This window comes from Columba livia, chromosome 2 (genome assembly GCF_036013475.1).
Source record: "Columba livia isolate bColLiv1 breed racing homer chromosome 2, bColLiv1.pat.W.v2, whole genome shotgun sequence".
Classification (NCBI taxonomy): domain Eukaryota; kingdom Metazoa; phylum Chordata; class Aves; order Columbiformes; family Columbidae; genus Columba; species Columba livia.
The window spans coordinates 107,172,940-107,200,751 of NC_088603.1; the positions used below are offsets into that span (position 1 = coordinate 107,172,940).

Consider the following 27,812-nt stretch of genomic DNA (forward strand, 5'->3'; position numbering starts at 1 on the left):
CACGCCTTGACTCAGCAAACGCATCAGCCACCGGCCCCATCTCCCCGGCCGGAACGGCCACCGCCCTCAGCCCCGTCCCGGCAGAGGTGACGGCGGTGGGCGTGGCCAAAAAAAAAGGGGGCCGCGCCGGGCGAGGTTCTGCCGCCACCAAGGGGCGGGGTCTCCGGGAGGGGTCCTTCGGACGTAGAGGAAATGCACGCGACAGCGTGATGAGGTCAGATGTCGTAAACGGGGGGGGCGGGGCAGCGGCAGCGACCGCGGCGCGGGGCGGCGGGCACGGTGGGCCGGGGCGGGCGCTGGGGCCATGGCGCACCGGTACCTGCTGCTGGCGCGGGGGAGCTGCCGGCGCCGGGGGCTCCCCGGGGTCCTGCTGCAACAGCTGCTCTGCGGGAGGGGCCTGCTGGGGACGAGGCCCTGCCTGGCGCAGGTGAGAGGCAGGGCAAGGGCCCAGTCGGCCGCTCCCTGGCCCGTTGGCTGCAAGCACGGGGGGGTGGGGGAGGCGGGAGGGTCTCGGTTACCATGGTGACGTGCGGCGCGGCCCCTCCGCTGCCCAAGACAGCGGGGCGAGGGGCGGTGCTGGGCTGTCCTGGGGCGGGGGTTCCTCACTGTTCTCTGCGGCCTTCCCCGAGGAGTCTTCACCTCCTTCGCCGGAGGCTCGGTCGGTGCCTGCGGCGGCGAGCGAGGGCCGGTGGGTGGGTACCCCCGGGCACGGCGGGCTGCGGCCGAAGGAGAGACTGCCCTGGCAGAGGATGAGGCAGCACCTCAGAGCTGCTGCTGCGCCCCGCCGGTTCTGCCGGGTTTGTAGCTTTTTCTCGAGGGGCGTGTTCCGTCTAATTCATAAGTACCTCCATTGCTGCTTCCAGGTGATGGTTGGCGGTGGGTGGGTTTGTGGATCTGAGTTGTGGGCTGAGCGGTTTGTTTAGGAGTTTGGGTTGTCAGTGAGTGCAGCGCTGAAGTGCTGAAGGTCGGTTGTTTGCCTTCTGGGGTTGTACTGTGCTATGGCAGCGTGGATTTGAGCCTGCTGTTCTAGCATTAACTGATAAATGGTGGTGGCTGGATGTTTGCTCTTAGTAAAATGGTTTAGACGGTGTATTACCCTTGTTGTCAACCCTAACATACTGGAGTAGTGACAGGCCTATACTACTGCTTGGGAAAAGGGAAACGCTTAATTCCTGCATATTTCAGTGCCATGTTGGGCAGATTGCTTCATTTTTCTGTAGCATGTAGATGAAAACAGTTGCACCTTTATAGTTATGAAGGTTATCGCTAGGATAGCGATAACTGTGCGGTGAACGTAGGATGTCAGTAACTTAGTCCTAAGTGTAAATATGTGGGGTTTTTAAAAATTGAATTTCTGGGTTTTCTTTGGCTGGAGCTAAACAATACAATAACAAATGATTATTATTAATTAAAACAGTAAATGAAGCTCTGTCAGCAGTACTGCTAATCTGTCAGGGAGCTGATTCTTGTTTCTGTCATTAAAACTTAATAGTTCTTACTTGGAGCAGAAACTATTAAGAGAACTTTGTATTCACTTTAGCATCTGGGTTAGTGTATAGGTGACAAAACAACGTTGTTGGTTTTTTTTTTTTTAATGGACAAAAAAGTTATGGCTTTTGGCAAAACAAAATAAGTAGCTTGCATGAAGTTAGATTTCTTTACCAGCTTTCCGTTCCCTCTTTAACATGCTCTTATGTAATATTTTGGTGACTGTTAGATAATTAAGACTTTTGGCTTGACTTTATTTTGTTTGATTTGGAACTTATTTATGAATAAAACTGTAAATTTGTAACTTCTTTGAATTAATAGATTCTTGATCTTTGCTTACATAATCAAGTGGATTTTTATGTTCTTGCTTTGTGTATCCTCTTTTAAAACATGGATTATGGTTACCATGTTTTTGTGAAGTCAATATTTCTGTCTATTTAAAATTATCTATTTAATGCTGGAATCAGGGAGAAGGCATTTCTTTGTTGTTACAGATCTTGTGTTTATGTTTTACTGGAGTAGTAACACCTCAATTGCATTTGTAAAGCAGACTGTTGTGTGCTTTAAGCTTGCTTATCTTGAACTTCTATTAAAATGTATATATATATATATATATATATATATTTTTTTTTTTTTTTTTTTAAGAAGGTGTCCCAAGGTTTGTCTGAGAACAAGCAAACAAGTCAGAAATGATAAGGCTTTTGCCTTATATGCTGTGACAATTTCATGGTACAATGCCCAGAACAGCCACTGTGCTATTTAAGCATCCAACCCAAATGTGCTTTGTTTTCTTTTCCTCTGCTTAGGCTGTGGGTGTGCTTATATCAACTAAGCTTGCTTTGGCATTCCCATTGCCAGCCAACCCAGGGACAGCTCCTGTATCAAGACCAATATGATCAGTTTTCATGCTGATGATTTACAAAGTCAAAAAAAATGAAACAACCAAGCCAAACCCAAGCAGTTGTTACCAGTGTAACTTTCACATTTGTGGAATGCTATGGAAAAAGGAAACTGCATGTTTCAGTAGATTGACTCACCAAGGCCTGTTGGTAGCGTAAAAGCACAACTCCCAGACTTGGGTGAGTTACTGAATGTGCCATGAAGTCAGTTGTTTCTTTTTCTCACAAAATTACTTTTAAAACGCTTAGCTCTCTGCATATTAACTTGACAGATGGCTCTCTATTTATTAATGGAAGTTAGGATCTGTAGAGACAATCCAGCAACAAACCAGTTCCATTATCCAGGTCTGACCCAAAGCTCAATCTGCTTACCCTTCGCTTCATTTCTTCCCTTCCACCCCACAACCTGATTAAACTATAACTTAACTCTGTAATAAACCCATGCTGGCCTAGCTGAGCCACGGAATGGGATTTGGCTTACTCCAAACTTTTCTTTTAAATGTCAGCAGTTGCTTTATTTTAGTTGGAGTAAAGGTTTCTTGAATACTCTTCCCCCTCCCCCCCCCCCCCCATGGATGTATCCCACTTGTCCTAAAGCTTCTTCTAGGAGCACAGATGCAATTGCTCATAGTGAAGGTCATAATGTGTTGGACCTAGCAGCTATTCTCTAGATTAGCTGCTCTCCAGACTATCTGTACTACGCATGCTTTTCATGATCTGGGATTTTCAGTGTCAGAGTTTGTTCAAAGACATGCAGTGGAACAAAATAATGGCTGAATCGAGCAGCCTAAATCTACAGCCAAAGTGAGCAACAAAGACGTTTTCGTATTCCTCTTGGTTCCAGCAGGTGGAACTAGATGGTTGCTCGAAATAAGTCTAATGTATTTCATCATTTAATAAAGGGTGTAGAGGGAAACTCCCAGACAGAAGGCTTCAGGAGTGTTAGAATTCATTTAATGATACATCAGCATTCCTAGGGGAGTCTTAGCTTGTGTTCTAGTATCCTACAAGTTTGTTTAACATGTCAAAATAGGTTTTAACTTGACTGTAACAAAATTGCTATGGAGATGCTAGCATTGAGCTTTGCTTCACTCACATAGCCCTAGAGGTGTTAGTCCTAGATGGATGTTTGCTGTCTTGCATGGATACCTTGAATCATGTTTCCAGGACCTCATGTTTTCTGTTCTTTGTTGAGGTGGTTTTGTTTGGTTGGTTTATTGTTTTGTTTTGTTTTGGGTTGTTGTGGAGGTTGGTTTGTTTGTTTGTTTTTTACTATTTCTCTGAATCCTAAGGTAAATAGCTTGTAATCTAAAAAGAACAGGAGGAGACTGAGTGTCTGAATGGGGCAAAAGGGAATGGAGGTAGAAAGAAAGCCTGTGGAGAAATCTTGATGTGAATAATGTTGGGTTTGTTTGTTTTTTCTTACAAGGGGATAAGTTAGGATTTTATCTAAAATATGTCTTTCTTGGAGAAAGGAGGTTTGATTTCTCTGTTTAAAAAAATGCATTTTAGCCTATTTTTAAGTATTTAGTTATGATGCCAAAAGTTTTCTCAAGAATTAGTAATTTAAAATATTTATATTTCCTTCATTGCATTTAAATGGCAAATAAAAGTAAAGAGTCTGAGAACACAATGTAATGGACTTGGGTTTGTTGGGTTTATATAACTGGATCTTTACATATGTTTTTGAACTGGCATTCTTCCTCTGTGTTGGTTTTTTAGCTTGATGTAAACATTGTCTGCTGTACCCCTTTCTTTTGGATTGAAACACACCTCTCATATTCAGAAGATACAGGTTCTTAACTATTTGGAAGCAGTTGCAGTTCTTTGACAAAACATGATTCAGGACTCTGTGGACCATTCTTGTGCAATCACAGTCAGTGCTGCATTTAAGTGTTCTTCAGCTGGCTGTGATGAAATACTTCCCATAGGAACAGTGTGTAGGTGTTTAGTGTTCATAGCTTTTAGTGTTTCCTGCTTGATTTTACGCTTTTAATAAAGAATGTTGTGTTTGTCTGTAAGACGAAACTCTGCTCTTAACAAATAGAATTAAAATTTCTTTGATATAGAAATTACCTGTTTGATTGACTTTTCCATTTTTGTCTTATGCTCTAGTCCACAGCAGTTATTATGAAGTCTGTTGTAAAGTTCCTGCTGTAAAGTAATATCTGATTTGTTGCAGGTCAGGACTGTTAGGGAGCTTGAAGATCTTTGTTGCTTCATATTTGTTTTTCATTTTTCAGCTTCATGAAAAAGTTACCACTGGAGTTCCCACTGACAGAAGTACTATCTTGGCAAGTGTGATTGCTGCTTGCAGAAGGCTTTTCTCTCAGCCTCCCAAAGGTGATTATAACTTTGATCAGTGAAGTGAAGCAGACTGCATTCCTTGCTGAGGACTGCACTTGTGTGTCATTTAGGTTTACTGTCTGTGAGGAAGTAAGTTCTTGCATTAACCAGCCATTAATCTTGATATGGTATGTTGATTTATGGGGTTTTTGGGAGCTCTTAAAGAATGACTGCGGTTTGCTCAACTTCACACTATGCAATGCAATTTTCTATTGACCTGAGCTTGTCTATCTCTGGTTTAAAGGATCACTTCACTTCACATTAGTAGAAACATTTCATATTTTCTTGTCAACAGTAGTAGATTTATTTATGGGAGCCTGGTAGAACTCTTCAACAAAAATACAAGAACAAAACCACTTTTGCAGTCTATATGTTGCTAGTTCTTTGTTGTATACATTTAATTTGTGACTACTGAAATGTAATGACAGAATTTTAAGCTAAAAACCAATTATGACTCTTTCTTAATAGGATTTGAAAAATATTTTCCCAATGGGAAGAAAGCTAATGGAACTAAAGGTGCAGCTGCAGAAACAAAAGGTACAAAAAGCTGCTTGATTTTAGTTCTTTTTGTGGAATGTGTATTCATTAGATTAGATTTTAGCACAACTGTACCAGATTAGTTTAAAAGTGCAAATTTATATATTTTTATTAAATGTTATTTTGCTTTCATATCATGTGTATCTTCTGGAATAACATTTATTTTCTCTTATGCTTCTGTTTGAATGCTGTCCTGATATTCTTTTTTTACTGTTTTCTATTAGTTGAGATAGAGAATCTCTGAATGCATGACTGTGTATAGTTCTCAGCTTTTGCTAGAGCAAGCTAAAATACCCATTTTGTTGTATGGAATAACCAGAATTGTCATTCTGAGTGATGATTCAGAACTGGCTCTTGAGCCAGGACTAACCACGTAGCCTGCTGCTTGAAAGAGGAGTTAGAAGTGGCAGTGCTAGAAGGAGCTGTGTGCTTACAAGGAGGGGGATGAATCTGGAAATTAGCAATAACAGCCACTCCGTTATATTGGAAGTCAATGTAATGTCTTCCAAGGAGAAGGAGAGATGGCAACCCTGTGAGTCTCTTATGAGAGCAGTAGTTTTTCTTCCTCTGTGCCTTGAATGGTAAAATCTAGTGTCATTCCTAGATGCCCAAACTACAAAGTTCTATAAAGAGCTGGAGTTAGAAGAGCATGTGTTGGTGTTGTGCTCTGTCTCAACCCCTTGAGTGTGTTGGCATATGACATTATGCTGCACCCTGCAGGCACCTTATGAGTTGAGTGAGTAGAGGAATGATTCAGATTAGCTCCTCAGCTGTAGTTGGCTGTTACTGTGCTGTGCTTGTCTCTAGAGTAATAAAAATGATGCCAACCTGTGATTTCAATAAATCCTGAGCTTTAGGAGGACCATAGTATGACTGGAGAGGTGAATTATAGGAGAAGGAAGTGTTATTTAGAGCTTGTGGTATGTGGGTGGTTGTTTCTTTTTTATTAAAAAACAAAACAAACCCACACCACACACACACACACCAAAAAATACCTGCACACCCCTCCCTGCCCCCAAACCAATGAAAAACTCCACTCATCCCCCCGCTTCCCAATCCCCAACAAAAGGCTTAGAATTATCTTCTACTTCACCAATCCAAGACATGCAAATAAGTCTCGTGCAGTGTCCATAACAGGTTTCTTTTATATTTGATACGTTTTTCAGTTCTTGGTGCCCAAGTGTCATCAGTTATACAGTTAGCAGACCTCTCTACTGATCACAGCTGTATGAGATAGATGTCTCTCTGACAGTTAATGGACTATGTCTCTCTTTTTCTATGGAAAATGCAGTTTCTCACATCTTTTATTGTAGCATTGCAAACTAGTTCATTTTTCAGAACAACTTTTCAGTTTTAAAATTAATAAAAATAGTGTGAGATTGGTATAAGATGTAAAGATGTATTTCTGTAATGTTTTATTTTTGTTAGAAGCAAAGCCAGCTAGCACCCGACAGCCTAATGGCACAAGTAGTGGAGGAGGTGGCAGTGGTGGAAAAAAAGGTGGCAAGAAAGAAGAAACTAACTGGTGGACCAGATTACAGAAGGTCTTTACTTTAAAATATCTTTATGGTACTAAATGTTTTGTCCCTTGTAATAACCTTGCATGCTTTTTTGCTTTTTAGGGCCATACTCTGCCTAAATCCTTCTTAAGCCTCCTATGCCTAGTATTTTGTAGTAACTGACTCTAGGTGGCTCCCTGCTCAAAGCCTTTCATAACTAACTGTTTTGTATATACTTTAGAGGCATCTAACTCTGGTTCAGGAACATTAAAGGAGTTTCAAGCTATACAGATATGGCTGCTAGTAGTCAGTATTGTTATAGTGGAGCCTCAGTCCTTGAAAGGCTTTGTAATTTGTTTCATAATGTCAGTTTGTAAAACTTGCTGACCACACAGTGCTAGTTAAATGCAGTTTACTATTAGCTGTTCTGACCTTATTAGAATACTTACCTAAGTTTATTTTCTTAATTTATATTTATTGTCATTAGGTGTAGCACAAATGTGACAGCATGTGGCAGTACAAGAATATAAAGAATATTTTTCTGATTTTTACTTAGTGAGCAAAATTTTTTCCTCATTCCTGCGTTTTTCATGTTACTTTTTAATCCTTTTTTTTTTTTTTTTCCTAAGTCTTGCATGTAGTCTTGGAAGGCAGGGAAAATTGTTGTAGAATGGAGAGACAATGGTCATATAACAGATGGCAAAACTTTTGTAATATAAGTAGTTCATAGATCAAAAGTGTTCAATTGCTGTTTGTAAAGCCCTTAAAAGATTTTCTACTAATGTTGTAATTCCTCAGAAGGTACTGAAGTGTGTTTATACAACAAAATGCAGCTTTATTTTATGTTCTCTGTAGTAACCTTGAGGGCTGGGAGTAGAAGCCAGAAATAGATACAAGAACCTTTTTGACCTCTTTGTTATGTTCTTACTGTATTACAGACTCTAAAGCCTTTTCTTTTCCTTCATTTCCTAGGGTGACATTCCATGGGATGTCAGGGAGTTTCGGATGTACGTAGTGGGAAGTTCTTTCTTCTGGACGATGGTTGTATATTACTTCTTCTTCAGGGTTCCTGGGAGAGAAATCACCTGGAAAGACTTTGTCAATAGCTACCTTTCTAAAGGACTGGTGAGTAGTGAGGGGAGTTGACATGGAAAATCAGTGTGCTGAAGATGCTAATTTCTGCCTCCTCGCTTATGCTTGTATTACTGCATCTGTGGAGTGAGAACTGACTCAAGAGTAACTTTTGAGGGAGAAGGGGATCAGCTTTCATCTTAATCAGTTCCTTGATCTGATGTTCTGGATGGCTGTCTGAAGATTTGTGTCCATTCAAGAGAGGAGAAGGAATGAGCAGCTCAGGACAGAGCTTTTTTGTTGACTAGCTCCTATTCATGCTTGTTTGAAGAGGCAGAGGAACCACAGCCTCTAAGCATATTCTTATAGTATAGGTGAGCTGGCCTAGTTACTTAAGTAGACATGTGAGCTGCCTTCAGGAGAAACTTACTTCTAACCTGAAACACTTCCGTGAGCCCCACCCCCCTGAAGAAATAAGTGTTCTGCTTGTTTCGTGCCTTAAATCAGTTCCTCAGGGAATTTTGAGGAGCTGCAGTGCAAACAGGAAGGTGGGAGTAGGGAATGGAAAAATCCTGATGACAATAAATTGGCATAACTGCCGCAAAATAGCGTCCTTTATTTGTTTTCTCCTCTCTTATTTCTTCTTTTCTTTTTACCTGGACCCACTACTGAAGCAATCAATTTTGTTCTCGGTGTCCTGTCTCTATAGAACTTGGCAGCTTTCCACCCTTGGAGTAATAGGTTGGTGATGCCTTGAAGTTCAGGAAATCGAGTATCTTACACAGGCATCTTCCACTTCAGGAGCCGCTAGTTCTTGGCTCTGTTACCTCCCTGTTTGTAGCTTCACCTGCAGGTTAGGAAAACCTTGGCTTGCTTCCTCCTCTAGATTTCAGATCTGGGATTTTGTGTGAACAGCATGCTTCCTACCCCTCCATTACTTTGGTAAACTGCTAAACAGGTGTTTTCCTACCTTCCTTTGTTTTACTGATCTATGCAGAGCTGCTCTGTGTGCTTCTCTCTTTCTGCCTGGACTGTGTCTTATAGTCCTGTTCTTAATTGACAATCATGTGTACAACTTGTGAAAAAACCTTACTGATTAGATCTGTCGGGAAGGAGTAAGACGCTAGCTCAGTAAAAAGATTAGTTTAACTGTTACAGTGAACAAAGCCTGAACCCTTGTTGCAGAAAAGCATTATGAAAGTGGGTTGTTGCACAGAACCAAGTCTCTTGGGCCTTTGTAAGATGTAGTCTGGATATTCAGATAAGCTAAATATGTAGCTATCAAATGCTGTTGATTGCCATAGTGGTGGCCAGTCAGTGGGGAAAAGACATCAACACTACTGGGGTTATGCACTTTTCAAAACAAAGATGTTCAAGTAGTTTTGCATGAAGTCAGGCTAGATCTAGAGTGGCTTCTTAGTTCATACTTTGCTTAAATTCTGCCAGAAATGGCCACATGTAATGAATTCAGGGATACTTTACTAGTCTGTGTACAGTTCAGGCCCAACTTGTAGAACCATCGCTAGTTTTAAATTCTTTAAAGATGCTGAAACCAGTTATTTCATGGAAACAGGAAGAAAAAATTGAAGGAAACTTTAGTAACATTCAATAAACTAACCATTTGAGACTTTTGCTATTAAAACAATGCATATCTGCAGAACTGCAGCTCAGTTCTTGATTTTAGTTTATATGGTATCTGTTACCTCAATGAAATTCTTCTTCATCTAATTGATGTTACTGTGTTTAATATTGGTAGCACAGGAGGTCCTATATTAGGGAAATCTGTAAGAGCAAAGTTAAATTTTCCCTCATTCTCTTCAGTTTGATTTGTTTTGGAAGCTGTTAAAGTGTTTGAAGTTGTGTGGTCTGTTGCTTTTGGTGGTTGACCACTGAAATAGTTAAATATTATTTAACTGTTTCTATGTACCTGTGATTTGAGCTGAGGAGCACGTTGGGTTTTTTCCTTGAAAAAGGGTACGAGGTCATCCTTTCACTCTAAACTCTAATGTGCCAGTATTACTTGCTTACTGATTACATACATGATTCCTCATGTCATTCCTAATGGCAAACTGTAGATTGTGGAACCATCCTAATCTACAAATGTGATTTTTTTTATTCTTACTGAAAAACAGAACAGGTTCCTATTTGGTATATGTAGCCCTTAGCTGTGATTGATGTGCAGTGACTGTACACTCGTGACACATCACACCTTTTGTGCTTTCCTCCTACAGGTTGACAGACTTGAAGTGGTGAACAAGCGCTTTGTTAGAGTGATCTTTGTTCCAGGAAAGTCTCCTCATGAATGGGTAAATGCTTTTAGTACATATACATGAGACATTAGAAACAGGAAAGCAATCTTTTTAGGTAAAGTCTGATGCAGAAAGCTTGGTCTGGAGCATTAATAATCTCTTAATCTAAAACATGTTTTCTGATTTACCGTTACATTGTGTGTTTTTCACTTTGCTGTATCAATTGTTTTGCCACAGATATCTTGGTTATGGCAAGTAGTTCCTTTCCAGCGCCATGCTCTTAATATGAATACACAAACATGAAAAGTGAGAAATTGCTGAAGGTTCTGTATTTCTAACTGCTGTTTTCCATCTGCTCAAGAAAAGCCCAGACTTGACGATACATGCTTTTGGATCTTTTCTTTTCTGGACTGCTTTTAGCCAGTTATTTGGAAAGCAAAAGAGAAGCTTTATCAGGTTACCTCTTCCTGGGTGGTAGAGTTTTTTAACTGACTTTCTGAAACGAGGTCTGCAAGTTCCCCCCAGGGTAAAGTGAAATCTGCAGCAATTACTTCATCAGTGGTTGTTCAGTGTCATTTATTTATACACCCACTCTTTAGCCCACATACCACTAATTGCCTTGGTTTCTCAATCAGTTAATACTGAGGACTACTCTTCTTTTTTTTTTTTTCTTTTTCGAGGTTAGGGTTAGGGACAAGTCAGGCAGGTCATGGTGCAAAAGGGGAGATTTTCTTGAAAAAATGAATCTCAACACCATTTGAAAGTAATGTCTGAATCTTTTTTTCTGGTGTATAATGTAAGTTCATGCTCCCTCTTGTGGAGACAGCTAACTTTAAAGCTAGCATGGACTCCAACAGTAGAGAATAGTGGTTTTTAGCTAGAAAAGCTGAGACCTTCAGGTGAAACAGTGTATGGCTGCTGTATTTGCTGGTTCAGCGCTCTGTATTATTCTGATTGCATAGCTCTCTCCTAAAGAACTGTTTACCTACTCTCCTTCCATTTGTTCCTGGAGAAAATGCCAGGATTTCGGTCTATTTAAAGTGCCCCCAAACTATTGAACTATTGCACGTACGATTTCTGTAGAAGCGATGATGGATACAGTCTGTTCAAGTCGGTAGGACTTAAATTTATTGGGTGCATCTTATATCAGTTACACACTTTACAAGGCAACTTAAACTTGGTCTGGATCTGTTCTGATAGTTGCTTGTGTATATGTTAGAAGAAGTTGGCTTGTAATAAAGCTGAAATAAGATGGGGCACTTTGTGGTGATCTCTTTTTTTTTTTTTTTAATAGCAGTACGTCTGGTTTAATATTGGTAGCGTGGACACTTTTGAACGGAATCTTGAAGCTGTGCAGCAAGATCTGGGAATAGAAGTGGAGAACAGGTTGCCTGTAGTCTACTCAACAGAGAGTGATGGGTAAGAAGCTGCTTTTAAAAAGTCTCTTGATTAAAAAATGGTTGTGTTTACAGTAGAAAAGTAGATTTGTAAGACATGCACCTTATGCTCACTAGGTGGCATTATTATCAGAATAACAATCATCTTGGCTTTGTTTTTGAATGTTAACTGTAAGAGCAGCTGTTCAGGACTTTTTTGTCTATGTAGAAATACGTATCCTCTTACCCTAAATGTACCTTCTCATTGCCCATTATCCTTCACTGTCTGTCCTCCAGCTTTCTAGCACAGCTCTGTACAAGCCAAAACTCCTAACACAGCCCTCATTATCATAGTGTCTGAGCAATGCACAGATTCTTCTGTGGCAAGAACTTCAAAGAACAGCTCACAAGAGGTTCTGTCAACACTCAGCAAAAACCAGAATGCTGAGAAGCACCACCGCAAGTGAGCACAGGATTTCCAGGCTTTATTTATATCCCGCATTCCTGGGATGAAGAGGAAAAGAAGGATTTTTCCCTGTCCTACGGTATCCAGCAGACTCTGATCTGTCAGGTAACAGCAGCACTCTGATCATATAGCTGCTGCTTTCTCCTGTTTCCTGTGGCATTTCTAGGGCAGAGCAAGAAGATGTGGGCAATGTATACTATGAAGAACAGACACTGAGGAAGAAAGGGCCAGAGACTGGGGTCAGAAAGAGGGGGTCAGCAAGTAAGGGATTTGTGTGAGGCTGAAGGTGGCACAGGAACTGGCATACTTTTCCCAGCCTGCTGTAAGAAGCCTCAGGCTGACATGCAGTAACATAATTGTTACTGTTTACAGTTAGTCCTCCCTTCATTTAAGCCCTTTCTCCAAGTGACTTGGACTAGAACAGGAATCAGCCAGGCAGAGCTGTAAAGCTCCAGAGATGGCACTCATACAGGTTTTTGGACGTACAAAATATGGCATAGAACTCCAGTATATCAAGTGAGATACAACAAGCACCAATATCTGCCTGTAAATTCAGGAGGAGTCAAATTCTGCTGCCTTGCAAAAAGGCAAGAAATTGGTGATAAAGTAAATCACCTTATCCTGCCTGTTAGCAGGAGCTGGAAGATGCATCTTGCTTTTAATCTCTAAACTGGTTAAGGAAAATAGGAATGACATTTGGTTTACGGCATTGTTGCTTCCCCAGTAGGGAATAATGGCTCCAGTACTAGCTTTGTATCCTTTTTATTAGTCTTATGTATCTGAGTTTTGTTGGGCTAGGCTTTAGAAGATACTAGGCGTGGTTTTCAGAATGGCTTAGAAGACAGATGTAATGTTTTCTCCCAATAACTGATTTCTTTTTGATCCAAGTGAGCAGCTTGAAAATTACTCGTGCTGTTACCTGTGAAATAGGTTTTGCACCATCAGGAAGTTCAACTTTGGGCATAGTAGCTTGTATTACTAATGAAAAAGGCTCATTTTCTTCCTCTCATTTATTTTCATTCTTGATACTATGGTGTGTGTTTCAGCTTTTGGGGATGGAGGGGAAAGTTTTGTTTATTTCTGCAATGTGTTTTACCAAGCTGCTGCAGCATGTTTGTCTTGGCGGCAACAGGAAAAACAGTAGCCTTAACTCTAGGCCATCCTGCAACTTCAAATAGAGGTTTTCTGTTCCCTGTTCTTCTACAAACTGTCTCTGCTTTATTTCTCTGTTTATGTCTAATGAGGCATGCTCTTAAGGACAGTTCATAAATAAACCTGTTGAGCCCATATTTAAACAAATCTGGGGAAAAGAAAACAGTGGACAGGCCAACCCAGTGCTTGTGCAAAGAGGCTGCATGTCAGCCTGAGGCTTCTTACAGCAGGCTGGGAAAAGTATGCCAGTTCCTGTGCCACCTTCAGCCTCACACAAATCCCTTACTTGCTGACCCCCTCTTTCTGACCCCAGTCTCTGGCCCTTTCTTCCTCAGTGTCTGTTCTTCATAGTATACATTGCCCACATCTTCTTGCTCTGCCCTAGAAATGCCACAGGAAACAGGAGAAAGCAGCAGCTATATGATCAGAGTGCTGCTGTTACCTGACAGATCAGAGTCTGCTGGATACCGTAGGACAGGGAAAAATCCTTCTTTTCCTCTTCATCCCAGGAATGCAGGATATAAATAAAGCCTGGAAATCCTGTGCTCACTTGCGGTGGTGCTTCTCAGCATTCTGGTTTTTGCTGAGTGTTGACAGAACCTCTTGTGAGCTGTTCTTTGAAGTTCTTGCCACAGAAGAATCTGTGCATTGCTCAGACACTATGATAATGAGGGCTGTGTTAGGAGTTTTGGCTTGTACAGAGCTGTGCTAGAAAGCTGGAGGACAGACAGTGAAGGATAATGGGCAATGAGAAATAAATTTAAAAATAAAAAAAGGGAAGAAAAAGAAAAAACTCCAAACACCAAACAAATAAACCTAACCTATTGCCTTGGGGAAGGGAAATAGAGACATTGCAAGAAGAAGAAAATGTAAAAATTGAGAAAGACACAAGGAAAGAAGAGTGAGTAGAAATTTATGCTTGAAGTTGTAGCATACACTGACTATATGCTACCTAATACAACTTAAACTTTAAGAATATAACCATTTGCATAAATAGTCCCATGAATTTACCTTTGAAGGGCACAGAAAATGAGCTACTTCTGTGTACTAGGTAATGCAGTTTTCCTCTAAAACTCGTCATTGTCACATGATCATGTGCTTGGTTTAAAAACAAACATCAATAAAACAAACCCCAAAGGTGTCACTTTTTAAACATCAAGTGTAAAAATGTGTTATCGTTGAAGATCATTAATTTACATTTTCCCAGGGTTGTGAGGGATGGACGATGGGCAATGAAAAACTAATTCCAACACTTCCTTTAATTGTAGTTATGAGAGTTTTGGCTTGTTTGGCTTTTGTAATTCAGAATCTATTTTTTTTTGTTCTCAAATTTATTTTGTGTATTTCCCTGTGTGAACAACCTGCAAAAAATGTAAACATTATGAGTTAATAGACTATTAGTCCTGAATTTTTTTCACTTCTGATGGAACCAACGTTTTGTACATGTTACATGCAGTAATGGATTTTTGCAATATACACCGTTTTCTTCTTTGTTTGGTTTTTCTTCACAGGTCATTTCTCCTGAGTTTGCTGCCTACAATCTTGATTATTGGTTCTTTACTGTACACACTAAGAAGAGGTCCTGCAGGCTTAGGTCGAACAGGGCGTGGAATGGGTGGACTCTTCAGTGTGGGTGAAACCACAGCTAAAGTCCTCAAGGATGAAATAGATGTTAAATTCAAAGATGTAGCTGGCTGTGAGGAGGCCAAATTAGAGATAATGGAGTTTGTTAACTTTCTGAAAAATCCCAAACAGTATGAAGATCTGGGAGCAAAAATTCCAAAGGTAAGAAAATGATGACTTAGCGGATAAAGACTTCATTCTTTTGGTACTCCTTAATAGTCTAAACTGAACTAGTAATTTTTACCTAGGCAACGCTTTGAAGCTACTTTTTCTCACAGTCAGAAAAAATAGGCATTAAGTGCAAACAGCATAACTATGGTGCCAGAAGATTTGCCTGTGGAATACTTCATCTGTTCACGTGGGTCGGAAATAATACATCATATGCATGTGTACCATCATTGCATATAATTGTTATAGAATTGTCATTTGACTCTGTTGTCTTGGTAGCCCACCTTCCTTTTTTTTTTTTTAATGTGTAAGTCAAAGAAAACACTGTTCCTGTAAATCTAAGACATCATCACAATGTTGTATTTTTTTTTTCTTTTTTGCTGGTTTGAATGAGATATGAATCCTCAGTTTGTTTCCTTGCACCATTTTGACTGTGGTGGAAGAAGAGACAGTGGACTTGACCTCATAACATCTTTTAAGTAAGGTATTTCTTACTTATGTTTTCTTCATGAGGAAAATATGCCTGTTTCTCTTGCAGGGGGCAATTCTGACAGGTCCTCCAGGTACTGGGAAAACACTTCTAGCTAAAGCTACAGCCGGAGAAGCTAATGTACCATTTATCACAGTCAATGGCTCAGAGTTCTTAGAGATGTTTGTTGGTGTGGGTCCAGCTCGAGTAAGTCTTTTGCTTTCCTCTTTTATTTCAGTGTTGATTGTTGAAAGGCCATTGTCAAGTTTGGGCGGCGGTTTGATTGTAGCTGGAGTTCTCTCATCTATGCACATTACTTATAAGTGATGCCAGATGTTTATCTAAACCCAAGAATTACAGATGTACTTTTCATAAAGGGAACCAGTGCAATTCATTTTCTTGTTGTGGGGGACCTTAAGGGTTTACCTCTTTGCAAAAACTTAAGAAAACAGAACAGAACTCTCCAAGGTCTACTCTGAAGTAAATTTACTAGCTGGCTCAGAAATATGTAGCTAGTTTGACTACTGCTATGGGAGTGTCTTCTCCTGCTTTGAATTCTTATTTCTCTGAAGAACTTTATTCTCTTTGTAGTGCCAAACTCTTAGATATAGATAGTTTTCTGGGACACATGAGTGAACTTAAGGTTGAAATAGGAGTCCAAGGGTCACGGAGCTAATGATTTCTGGAGATCAGGTGATTTAAATAACCAAATATATCTATCTAACATTTTTTTTTGCTTTTTTGCCTTAACTCTCTTAAAATAGCTTATTAGGACTGAGTAATGCTAGGCAGAAGTATAAACTGCGAGAGGGGTGGCTGGAGAGCAGCTCTGCAGAAAGGGGTCTGAGGGTGCTGGTCAGCAGCAGCCTCAACATGAGTCAGCAGTGGTGCCTGGCAGCCAGGATGGCAAACCACATCCTGGGGTGCATCAAACACGGCATCACCAGCCGGTCAAAAGAGATGATGATCCCGCTGCATTCAGTGTTGGTGCGGCCTCACCTGGAGTACTGGGAACAGTTCTGGGACCCAGTTTAAGAAGGATGTGAAGGTCCTTGAATGTGTCCAGAGGAGGGCAGCAAAACTGGTGAAAGGGCTGGAAGGAATGTCCTGTGAGGAGCAGCTGAAGGCTTTGGGCTTGTCTTGTTTGCAGAAAAGGAGGCTGAGGAGTGACGTCATTTCTCTCTACAGCTTCCTGAGGAAGGGATGTGGAGAGGGAGGTGCTGAGCTCTTTTTCCTGGTACCCAGTGACAAGACACATGGGAATTATTCAAAGCTGTATCGGAAGGGTTTAAACTGGACATTAGGAAGCATTTATTTACCAAGAGTGTGGTCAAACACTGAACAGGCTTTCTAGAGAGGTGGTCGATGCCCCAAGCCTGTCAGTGTTTCAGAGGCATTTGGACAATGCTTTCAATAACATGCTGTAACTTTTGGTCAGCCCTGAATTGGTCGGGCAGTTGGACTAGATGATAGTTGTAGGTCCCTTCCAACTGAAATACTCCGTTCTGTTCTATGAAAAACATATTAAGTGGAGAGAGTTAGTTCTTTTCCGTACATCCATTTTTCTTTAATTACAACTACATTTCAAACATTTCATTTTAAATCTATCTTCTGTCTAGGAAGGAAAGCAGCACACTTATAATCAAGTTACTGATAATATTTTACAAACAAGGCACTTAGCACAAAAAAAGGTTTCTCATAATGTCCAAAATTATACTCCATTTCAAACGGCTCGTCCTTTCACCAAATGCCAACCATCTTGTCTTAAGCCTTAAAAAGTTTACTGCAAGGTGACACAGTTTTGGAAAACTTGAGATTTGTTTGCTGCAAACTTTGCAAACAGACTTAAGGAAGTGTGCCATGGTTTTTACTCTTGTTTAAAAACTAATTCTGATAGCATGAAACAGAAATGCTTTAGGGTCTCGATTTGCATTTGAAATTTGACAGGGAATGGCTTTTACCAGATATACTTGGCTTTATGTCCTGTGAAAATTCACAGGAAAACTCATTTTGGCTAAGTTCTGTAAAGCCGTGAAAAACTGCCATTTTCACATAACTTGGTGTTTTAGAGTTTAGCAGAGAAACTTTCCAAGGTTTGATCCTAAGTTTGTCGCAGCTGTGCACACATACACCTCTTGCAAGCCCAGCTCTCTTTTGATGGTCTCTCACTGGAATTCTTCCAGTACTATAGGTGGGAAAATATAAGTGAAGCCACATAATTTTGGGTCTTCTGAAAAGAAAAAAGGGAAGAGGAGAGGGGACACTTGCAGGTAGGCACAGAGCTTGGGACTAACAGGAGGTATTCAGAAAATCAAATGCAGGCGCTAGTTGGGAGTGGAAGATTCAGTGAGGATGCGGAGAGAGACTGGAAATGTGTCAGGAGATTGGGAAAAGCTGGGGAGGGGGTTTAGACAGAGTGGGGAAATAGACGCAGAAATGGCTAATGATAAAAACCATGAATGGTGACTGAAAAAAGTAATTGTTTGAAAGCCAGAGGGTATGGGGGTAGTGATTGTGTATGTGAGGTGAGTGGGACTTGAAAGAGGGAGCGCACAGTGTAGAAGAGACTTTACCAAGAAATGATAAGAAACTGATCCATATCCTCTGGGAAAGTATTAGATACACTGAAATAATAATGGTACTCAGAAACTACATTGTCATCAGATGTCAGTAAATACCTGAAAAGCCCCAAAGCAAAGTGACTTAACCTTTCTCTGCTGGTCTATGCAGATGATTATCAGCTTTTACTGCTGAGTGAAATCTGTTGACATAACAGTTGCTGCTTTGGCTGTGAATCGAGGTTTCAACACATTTGATAATTTCAGATGCCTGTAGAAAACTGCAGGAGAGAGAATTCTAGTTTCATTTCCTATGAGTTTAGTAAATAAGACAATTCTTAATGGTGTTTAATTATTTGTAAATTAGGATATGCTAGAACTGGTTGCACAGCCTTGTTTTCTTTGTTGTGGTTTTGTTTTTAAGTTATGTATGCATAACAGTATTTTTTAGTTCCATTCTGTATGAAAAATAGTTGTATATTTCTGGATCTCTGTTTCTTTCCAACCAGAAGATAGTTAGCTTTGAGCATCTAACACTTTTTCCTTGTTTATCACATTCCTTCATGCCTTATTCGCTGTACTTGGTTTTTTTCCAAATTCTTTTTATAAATCAGAGTTACCTTCTGTCATAGAGCGTACTGTTCCAAAATTAGCATTTCTTCATATCTGCTGTACATTGTTTGTCATCAGAGAAGCCTCCTCTAATTACATCTCTCAAAAACAAAGTAGTAAAGCTCTGAGCTGCATGTAATTCCCATTCAAGTCAAAATTGTTCTGTAATTTTTCATTTCCTGTTTGCTCCAGTTCGATTCCTTGTTTGTAGCTCTGTTAACTCACTGAACTGGTTTTAATGAGGTCCTTCTGATACATTGGCAAGCAGAGTGACATAGTAATGTTGCATCTTAAAGCAAATCATGTTGTGGTGTAACTACTACAGTAGAATTTGATAGGTAATATCTTATGTGAAAGTCCAAAAAAATTTTCTGCTGTCTGTTGAAGTCTTGGCCATTTTTTCAGGCTTCTAGAAGTTAATTTAGTTTCCAAATATTTGGAGGTGAATTCAGTTTTCCTAGCCCATGTAGTGGGAAGACAGGATGTCTAAGAGTCAATATTTTATCAGCATATGGTTAGAGTACAATGTTCAGCACTTGTAAGTGAGCCTTAATTTCACCGTGGGAGCTACATCACCCTGTTGTAACTGCAGGAAAACTTAGAAGATTTTTTCTTTGTGTGAAGAACTACTGTCTGGTGGCATGCCTGTTCTTGCTCCAGTTCTGCTTGCGATAATGTGCATTGAAGAGCAGCTTTTAAAAGAGAAATCTTGTTTTAAATCTCTGCAGTTTGGAGGCTTTTGGAGCTGAAGTTGAAGATACATATCAGTTATTCAGGGAAAATGTTTCTTTCTTAAGGCTTTTAGTTTATTTAATCTTCTCAATTTATGGATTGAGAAAGGATTTGTTAACGAATAGGCCTCCACAGGAGTGATTCTTGCTTAGCAGCAGCTACAGTGTAACTTACTATTGCCTTGAGAGCTGGCTGGGGGCTTTGGAACACTTATTAACAACTTTACTCAATTACAGTGATACTGTTACTGATGTGCTTCTTTCCCTCCTACCCAACCCTGAACAGTTACCTGATACATATTCTGTTCTCCTATTAAGGTTAGAGACTTATTTGCTCTTGCTCGTAAAAATGCCCCGTGCATTCTCTTCATTGATGAAATAGATGCAGTGGGAAGGAAGAGAGGAAGGGGCAACTTTGGAGGACAAAGTGAACAAGAGAACACGCTAAATCAGCTTCTAGTAGAAATGGATGGTAAGTATTTTACATCTGATATTACAGTATAATAAGAAGGATAAGGGAAAAAACTGATACACTTGTTCAGACTGGTTAACCAAGATTTGGGTTCTAGCTTAAATATAAACTGTGTTTCCTTGCTTCCTATGATGAAGAATGGTGACTCATTTTGCTACAGCATGATGTTTTGCTCTAAGTTGTTCAGAAAAAAGAACCATCATTCTACATCTGATAACTCTGTCATAGTTGAATAGGCCAAAAAAAATATTTCCATGAGACTAGTCTGTCTGTAAAAGCAAACAAACAACAACAACTAGCCATGCTGGTTCTCTGATTTCCCAAGCAGTTAATCTATTACTGTGTTTTTAAGATAAAGTAGGATTTGATGTAGTACTTCACAAAGCAGAGCCCAAGGACAATTTTTGCTTGTTATGAAAAGCTGGACAGTGCTCTAATAAGTGGAAGTATTTTCAGCTAGAAGATAATTTGTTTACAATACTAGCTCTTATATGGCCTTGTAAAGCGGACAGTCTATTTCTGTTTGGTTTTTTTTTTCATGGAAGTTATATTCACACAGATTTCCTCTTCATTACGTTTCTTCTACAGGATTTAATACAACCACAAATGTAGTAATTTTGGCAGGTACTAACAGGCCAGATATTTTAGACCCTGCTTTAATGAGACCAGGACGCTTTGACAGGCAGATTTACATTGGTAAGTTTTATCTGCATCGCTGTATACTTCTGCATTTGTAGAATACCACTGAAATCACTGCAGCTATTTACATGTGTAATTTCCTTGCACACATTCAATTACTATATATATATATATATATACATATATATATGTGTGTGTGTGTATATATATGTGTGTGTGTGTGTATATATATATATATATATATATATATATATGAAAAGTAAAAGCATATTTCTTTAATTTTGAAGGACCCCCAGATATAAAAGGAAGAGCATCTATTTTCAAAGTTCACCTCAGACCTCTGAAATTAGACACTGTCTTAGATAAAGATAACCTAGCAAGAAAACTCGCATCACTAACACCTGGTTTTTCTGGTAAGTGACTTCTAGTGCCACTATTTTTCTGCATTTACTATATAAGCTGTATATATTTTACTTCCTTACTGCTTCTGTTTTTCTTGCACCTGATCTTTTGGATGGCACTCTTATTTTATAGACTGGTATAGCATGAAATTCTCCTTATCTTCTTATCTTCTGAGGATCTTAAGTTTTGTCTGCCACAGTCAAGATGACTACCAAAGGCAGTTTCTTCTCTCTTCAGCAAAAGCAATCCAGGGATTTCTCATTGCTGTCACTTGTGCCTGTGTTCTTTCTTTAATATGTTTGTTAGATTATTTGAATATTATTAGAGAAGACTTGGTTTTTGTGGAGTTTGTGCACGCATCTCGTAGGAGGATTTCTGTTTCTGAATGTAAGAAATTATCTCTGGAAAAGGTATTGCAACCTTGTGTTGAATTAGGAATGGATATGAGAACTGTCATTACTGGCTTGTAATTTAATCCATTTAAAATCCATGTTGACCAGTGGTTAAATTCTTCACTGTTTTTGTGGTCTGTATAAAACTGGTTTTCTGAGGTCTGATGGTTAGCATTTCTGGCAATTGCAGTGATGATGCTTAAACTAAGTTATCTCAGTAGAATTACTGCAAATAATATTAACAAGAAGTGGATGGCTTGAAGCCAGTGATGTGAAAGGGGATCCTTTAGAGATACATCAAGGTCTGAGCTGTCCTGGATCCATATGTAGGAAATGAATTCTGGTAAATATATACTAGTATAGCCTGTTGCAGACAGAAAACTTATGGAATGTAGGATGTATCAAATAAATACTTGACTGATAATAAGTTCTGTTTAGTAGCTGTCTACCCAAGAGGAAAATCCAAACGCCTATAACTGTAGTATGTGTATTTAAATATGTCTTTTAAAATTATGCTATGTGTAATTAACTGCTTCAGAGAGCATTGCCTTTAATTTTCAAGGTCTGTGTGAATCTATAGAAATCTGATTCTGGATGAGGTTATCTTTATGTTACACTGAGAGAAAGTTGTTGAAAATGATCAGTAATTCAAGCCTTCTCTGCTTTTAGGTGCTGATATTGCTAATGTTTGTAATGAAGCTGCCTTAATTGCTGCGAGGCATCTGTCGGATGCTATAAACCAAAAGCACTTTGAGCAAGCAATTGAAAGAGTTATTGGAGGTAGGTGAATTGCATCAATCATTTCTCAAAAATTGTAATAGGACAGGCCACTTGATTTATGTATACATTTATATACATATATATGTTTATATATTTTTTAATATGTGTATATATGTATATTTCAAGTCACAGTTTAAATGTTTCTCCTGTTCTTCAGGGTTGGTATTTCTTTTCCTCTCCTGAACTTGATATTTAGGAAAGAAATATCCTGTCTATATTGCCAACTTCTGTAATGGACAAGGGTGTAGTGGAGAGAAGTTTCATCAGGATGCTTTTCTAATTGCTTCAAATTGGCAAGAGGAATAGCTGTTTGGATTTAGCAATACTTGTAGTTGCTGTTAGCCTGAGGTAGTCTAAAAAACTATTTGATTTTTAAAGTGCAAGCGTTTTATTTAAGTGTTTGAATATTCTTAAGAACTTATACTTTGAAACTAGAAAACCTAATCAAGGAGAAGCTTACAGTAAAATCTGGACGATACACATTTCTGAAACTTGCAGGTTTGGGGTTTGTGTTTGTTTTGGTTTTTTTTAACTTTTCCAGTAGATAGTGTGCATAGCATCTAAGTATTGCTCACTGTCTTTCTAAATGAGATAAGGGATTTCAGTGGAGAAAAGGTATGTCTGAAACTATTAATCGAATTTGTTTTATAAAGGTTTGGAAAAGAAAACTCAAGTACTGCAACCAGAGGAGAAAAAGACAGTAGCATATCATGAGGCAGGGCATGCTGTTGCGGGATGGTTTCTGGAACATGCTGACCCACTCTTAAAGGTAAAGGAAACCAATTTGAACTTGGAATTTAATAGTAGCATGGACAGCATCTTTTTCTTTTCTTTACCTGCTGCACTCCCCAATGTTTAGAGGGTATTAAAATATATAATATCACCAAAGATAGTGTGTGTAAATTTTAGAGTACTTTTTTGGTTTGTTTTCTGTAGCTTTCTTAACTGTTTCTGACTTAGCTCTTACAGGATTTGTACTATAAATGTCCTTGGAAAGCAAAAGGGACCTTGTCTTCCATGAGTCTACCTGCCTTGATAGCTGCTCTTTCTCTGAGGCTTTTAGCATATCTCAGTGGTTTAAGTTAATCTTAGCAGGTTATGCAGGTAGATGCCTCTTCAGGGATGTAGCTATAAAATTTATCATCTAGAAGCTGATTAGTTTAATTTGCTTTTTGGATGCACAGCTTGACAAGTCAAAGAGAAAGGAAAAAACACCTCAATCTCCCAAACTTGCTTTAACATTCATAGTTTTGCTTGATTCTGTTCTTAATCTCATCTGACTTTTAAGCCTAAAATTCATCTCATACAATTTCCTACTGGAACAACAGACATTGGTAAACACGGAAACTCCTCCAACTATTCAGAATACTGAAGATGCAGGAATTCCATGTCTCCTACAGAATAGTTAAGGCCCAATATGTAACTCCAAAAGAATTGTGGTTTTTCATTTAAAGATTTTTAAAATACCATACAATCTTTGGAAAGGATATGACAGTGGTCTTACCTTTCTTTTCCAGATATTCTAGTAGTTGTTATCCCAGTTTAGAGCTAGCCAGGGCTATTAAGGATAAATCACAATGAGGGCAAAACTCTAAATGGAAGTAATGTCTGAATTAAACTTCAAGGGTGAGTATGGCATAGGTTGTGGTATTAAAAATTAAGTCAAACCAAATAAAGCTTTGTTTTTTAACACTATTTGGGCCTAGCATTCTGTTAATTTTGATTGTAGGTATCCATTATCCCACGTGGTAAAGGACTGGGTTATGCTCAGTATTTACCCAAGGAACAGTATCTTTATACCAAAGAGCAATTACTTGACAGAATGTGCATGACTCTGGGAGGGCGTGTATCTGAGCAAATCTTCTTTGGAAGAATTACAACTGGTGCCCAAGATGACTTGAAGAAAGTGACCCAGAGTGCATATGCTCAGGTAGGTTCTTCAGTAGGAAGGCAGGTTTTTTTTCTTACAATTTTCCTCATCTACCACCTAACACTAATATTTTGAAAGGATTCAATTAATCAGGTATGTCCCTCAAAAGCCTAGTTGCAAAAAATATTGTATAACTAAACTTTATGCTGTTGTATAGAGATGCTGATGACTCAAGTATTTTATTATAGTCTTACAACAGGAGTTCATGCATTAGGCTTTGATTACTATCCTACATCTGCCTGCAGGAACATATATGCCACAATTGGATTCAAATATATGTGGAAATTATGTACTTTTAAATGAAATTTAGTGCACAGATTTGATCATCTTATCCTACATTTACAGTTTCCCAGTTTGAAGACCCAGTTTGGATTCACACGTGTAACTAAATCCAGAGAACCTTGTATTTAAGCAGTATTTGCTGTCAATTAAAGCTGCTGAAATTAATTTGTTTGTACCATATTAACTAGTGTTGATGAGTAATTCAAAATCTTATCAGTGTAATGACTCACCTGAGTAGAGCCATGTGCTACACATGGGCACTTTATTCCATTTCCTGCATCACCACAACAGCTGTCATTTTAAAAGACACTCACAAGGTGAGCAGGAGGGACATTTTGGAGTATGCTTCTCTTCCCCTGCACAACACTTACTCCTACCCCAAAACCACACCCATGTGCTGGTTCTGGTGTGGTGCTTGTTGCCCCAGTTCTGGAAGTAAACGTGTAAGGAAGTCTTGCTAATGTCAATTTTGCAGGACCTTCTGTGGTGCTCATTTGATTTTAAATTAAAAGTTGTTTAGGTGTAGCCTCTTGTTCGCATGAACCAGACACATCGTCTCCAGAGAGAACTGGGGCTTAAAAAAAAGTACGGACTTTTTCTTAAGGTGAAGATGCTTGGTTCTAATGTTCAGATCTCTTTGAATTCTGAATGTTCTTTGTCATAGCTATATTCATCTTGCACGGCCAAGCAGGGGAGTGCTGCTTTAGTAATGATCAAATTGATAGTGACCATGGAGTGCATATATAAATAGCAGTTTGAAATTATTTCTGCCTCTGCTGGACTAAAATGCAACTTAAAACATGTTTGGTAACCAGAGAAGTTAAGATTCAGTAATGAGTCAAGCAAGACCAGAATCTTTTTTGCCTTTGTAGTGGGGTGTCTTGGGATGAAATATAGCATATGATTTTTACATATAAGCCAAAATCTTCAAGACCCTCTGCTTTAACCCTTAAGTTAATATATCTATACAGATGAGTGGAATATGTTATACTTTAGAAGCATTTTGAATTGGAAAAATGCTTATATTTCTGGTAAAGGAAAACAGTTTTACTGCTTAGTGAAGGCTGAAGTATTTTTTCTGTAATATCTTAGTACTTAAAGAGCGAAATATTATATATATCATGAGTAACTACCTTTGAACGGTGACATTTGGGTGCTTCAATTTAATCATTAAACAGGAATAGGTGAAAGTCAAGTAAGGTAATTTAGCTTAGATAGACTTGAGTTTTCAGGGGAGGGTTGTGCTTAGAGGAAAAGGTTGGGTCACAGCAAAATAACTTTTTCCCTTCAGTTTCATTTACCAGATTTTACATTAACATACCCTAAAATCTTACTCTGTTTTATTTATTTATTTATTTATTTATTTATTTATTTATTTATTTATTTTCTTCTTTTATTCTTCAGATTGTTCAGTTTGGTATGAATGAAAAAGTAGGGCAGATTTCCTTCGACCTCCCTCGTCAAGGAGACATGGTATTAGAGAAACCTTACAGTGAGGCAACTGCCAGATTGATCGATGAAGAAGTACGGTCACTTATTAACATTGCTTATGACAGGACATTACGTCTCCTGACAGAGAAGAAAGCTGAAGTGGAGAAGGTGAGCGTTGCAATGTTTTCAGCTGCCAAGCCAGAATCTGAATTGAACTGAATAGATTAAAAATAGTGACTGTTATATGAGGAAGTTTGCTCAAACTTTTTGTTGTAATTTTGAGAGTGTGTCACAGGACTTGAAGTGAGTAAATAGAAAGCTTTTTTGTTAGAGTGCCTCAAAGGTTCTCAAGAATGTGATTTAACATCCCTCTTCCCTTACATGGTCATTATTAATTTGGAAAGTTGGAGGGAAGAGTCTGTCTACTAAAGAAGGATTTGGTAGATGTATTAGACAACTATGAAACTTAAAAAACCCAAACACGAAATACCAAGATTCCAATTTGTTAGGCTAAAAGAAGGTCTGTAAGAAGGGAAGTTCGTATAACTTCCCTTCTCTGAATTCCTTTTGAACATGATATAAAAAGAATCTTTCTATCATCTGCCGCACTGCAGCTGACATTACCCTTGTGCATATTCTCTTCTTCCTCCACACCAGAAAGCCTGATACAGCAAGAGGATAATTTTCCAGGATAGGCATCTGACAGACTTACAGACAAGAGGACAAGTTTGTATAGATTCAGTAAATGGTGGTATAGCAGGTTACCATCCCACAAAAGATTCCTGAATGGGGTTTGTGCTGAACAGAGCACTCACAAACCCAAGAAAGCTACAAACTACACTATTGTACACATTTTTTTATGGTGTTCTCTAGCTTGTAACATAACAGCAGCCCTGTTGAACCCTCTGGTTTGATAGGAAGGGATTGCTTGTTTTCATCAATAGCTTCATGTCTTGCCTCAGGAGCCTTTTGGAAGCAGCAACAGACCGCTGTTCTGAAGCAACAATAACAGCAACAGCAGCACTGTGCCAAATCTTAGAAGTAGGATTTAAAAAATGGTATTTTTGCTACCTAAATGCTCACAGGGGAGAAAAATCATGTACTAAGTGAACTCTGAGCAACCTGTTTTTTTCTGTCAAAATTAATCAGTGCTGTATTTGGTCCCAAATTGCCTTAACAACTTAGCTAGCTTAGGTATTTTATGTGTGTGACATAACCTATTGCTGTTCCAGGTTGCACTACGGCTACTGGAGAAGGAAGTGCTTGATAAAAGCGATATGCTAGACTTGCTTGGCCCAAGACCATTTGCAGAAAAGTCTACATATGAAGAATTTGTTGAAGGTACAGGAAGTTTGGATGAGGACACTTCACTACCAGAAGGCCTTAAAGACTGGAACAAAGAGCGTGAAAAAGAGAAAGAGGAGACCACAGATGAACAGGTTGCTAGGCAGACCACAGGAGGGGTACCGTTTTAACTGCAAAGTGTGTGGTGATGTTGACTTGCACTCTGGAAGAGAAACAAGCTCACCTGGTTTGTACTTCAAAACAAAAAAAATATTTATTCAACCAAACTGTATTAGGGATGGGTGGAAGAGTGATCTCTTGTGATGAGATAAGGATATTCTGCTCCTGTTTTACATGTGTGATATCGTCAGTTCACTGGTAAAAGATGATCATCTTTCATTTGTCAACTGAAGAAACATACATTGGATTTGAGCTGCAGTGGAATGCCAGAACTGAGCCTCTCAAATTTTGAAACAGTTTGGATTCATGCATAAACTTTGCGGCCCTGTTCTCTGTTTTTTAAAGATGTATGTAAGCTTACAAATATTAAAGTCTTTCTGATTATTAATCTAAAGTATACCTCTATGTGACCTGTTGCCAAAAAAAAAATCATACAAAATGCATTGTTGAATGCTTAGCCAAAAGTTTGGTCTTACCGAGTACTAGCTTTGCAAAGCTATCGGTTCTTTCATCTGCCCCTTTTCCCCTCTATCTTTCATTTTGATTTTTAAAAGTTTTCCCACAGAGAACTGCCATGTAAGTTGACAGTGAAACTCAACACCCACTTAGATACCTTAAAATTTTCTCGTGGTTCAGTGTCTTTAAGTCTGAAACTCAGCTTGGCTCCTGCAGTTTTATTAGTCAGGTTTTTTACAGACTTCTGTAAGATATTGAACATATGAATGTGTTGTGTAAATACAGTTTGGGTCAATAAAATCAGTACTTTTCTGAACAAA

General features: G+C 39.0%; 1 protein-coding gene across 2 annotated transcripts; it reads left to right on the forward strand.

Annotated features, from left to right (window-relative positions):
- The first annotated feature begins 228 nt into the window (after positions 1–228).
- On the forward strand, positions 229–27,812 carry AFG3L2 (AFG3 like matrix AAA peptidase subunit 2). Of its 2 annotated transcripts, none has more exons than XM_065053088.1 (17): positions 229–427; positions 4,631–4,730; positions 5,202–5,270; positions 6,699–6,814; positions 7,742–7,894; positions 10,072–10,146; positions 11,384–11,508; positions 14,595–14,868; positions 15,413–15,550; positions 19,563–19,716; positions 20,305–20,412; positions 20,643–20,768; positions 21,819–21,929; positions 22,583–22,698; positions 23,659–23,859; positions 25,546–25,740; positions 26,805–27,812. In XM_065053088.1, the coding sequence occupies exons 1-17, from the start codon at positions 305–307 to the stop codon at positions 27,045–27,047; spliced, it is 2,427 nt and encodes an 808-aa protein (XP_064909160.1). In that variant the 5' UTR covers positions 229–304; the 3' UTR covers positions 27,048–27,812. The 2 variants fall into 2 exon arrangements, with proteins under 2 accessions (XP_064909160.1, XP_064909161.1); XM_065053089.1 differs by having other exon boundaries at positions 11,387–11,508.

Coding starts and splice junctions, on each gene's coding strand:
- AFG3L2 (XM_065053088.1), top strand. CDS start 305: ATGGCGCACCGGTACCTGCTGCTGGCGCGGGGGAGCTGCCGGCGCCGG. Junction 4,731..5,201: donor TTTCTCTCAGCCTCCCAAAG/GTGATTATAACT, acceptor CTTTCTTAATAG/GATTTGAAAAATATTTTCCC. Junction 21,930..22,582: donor AATTGAAAGAGTTATTGGAG/GTAGGTGAATTG, acceptor TGTTTTATAAAG/GTTTGGAAAAGAAAACTCAA.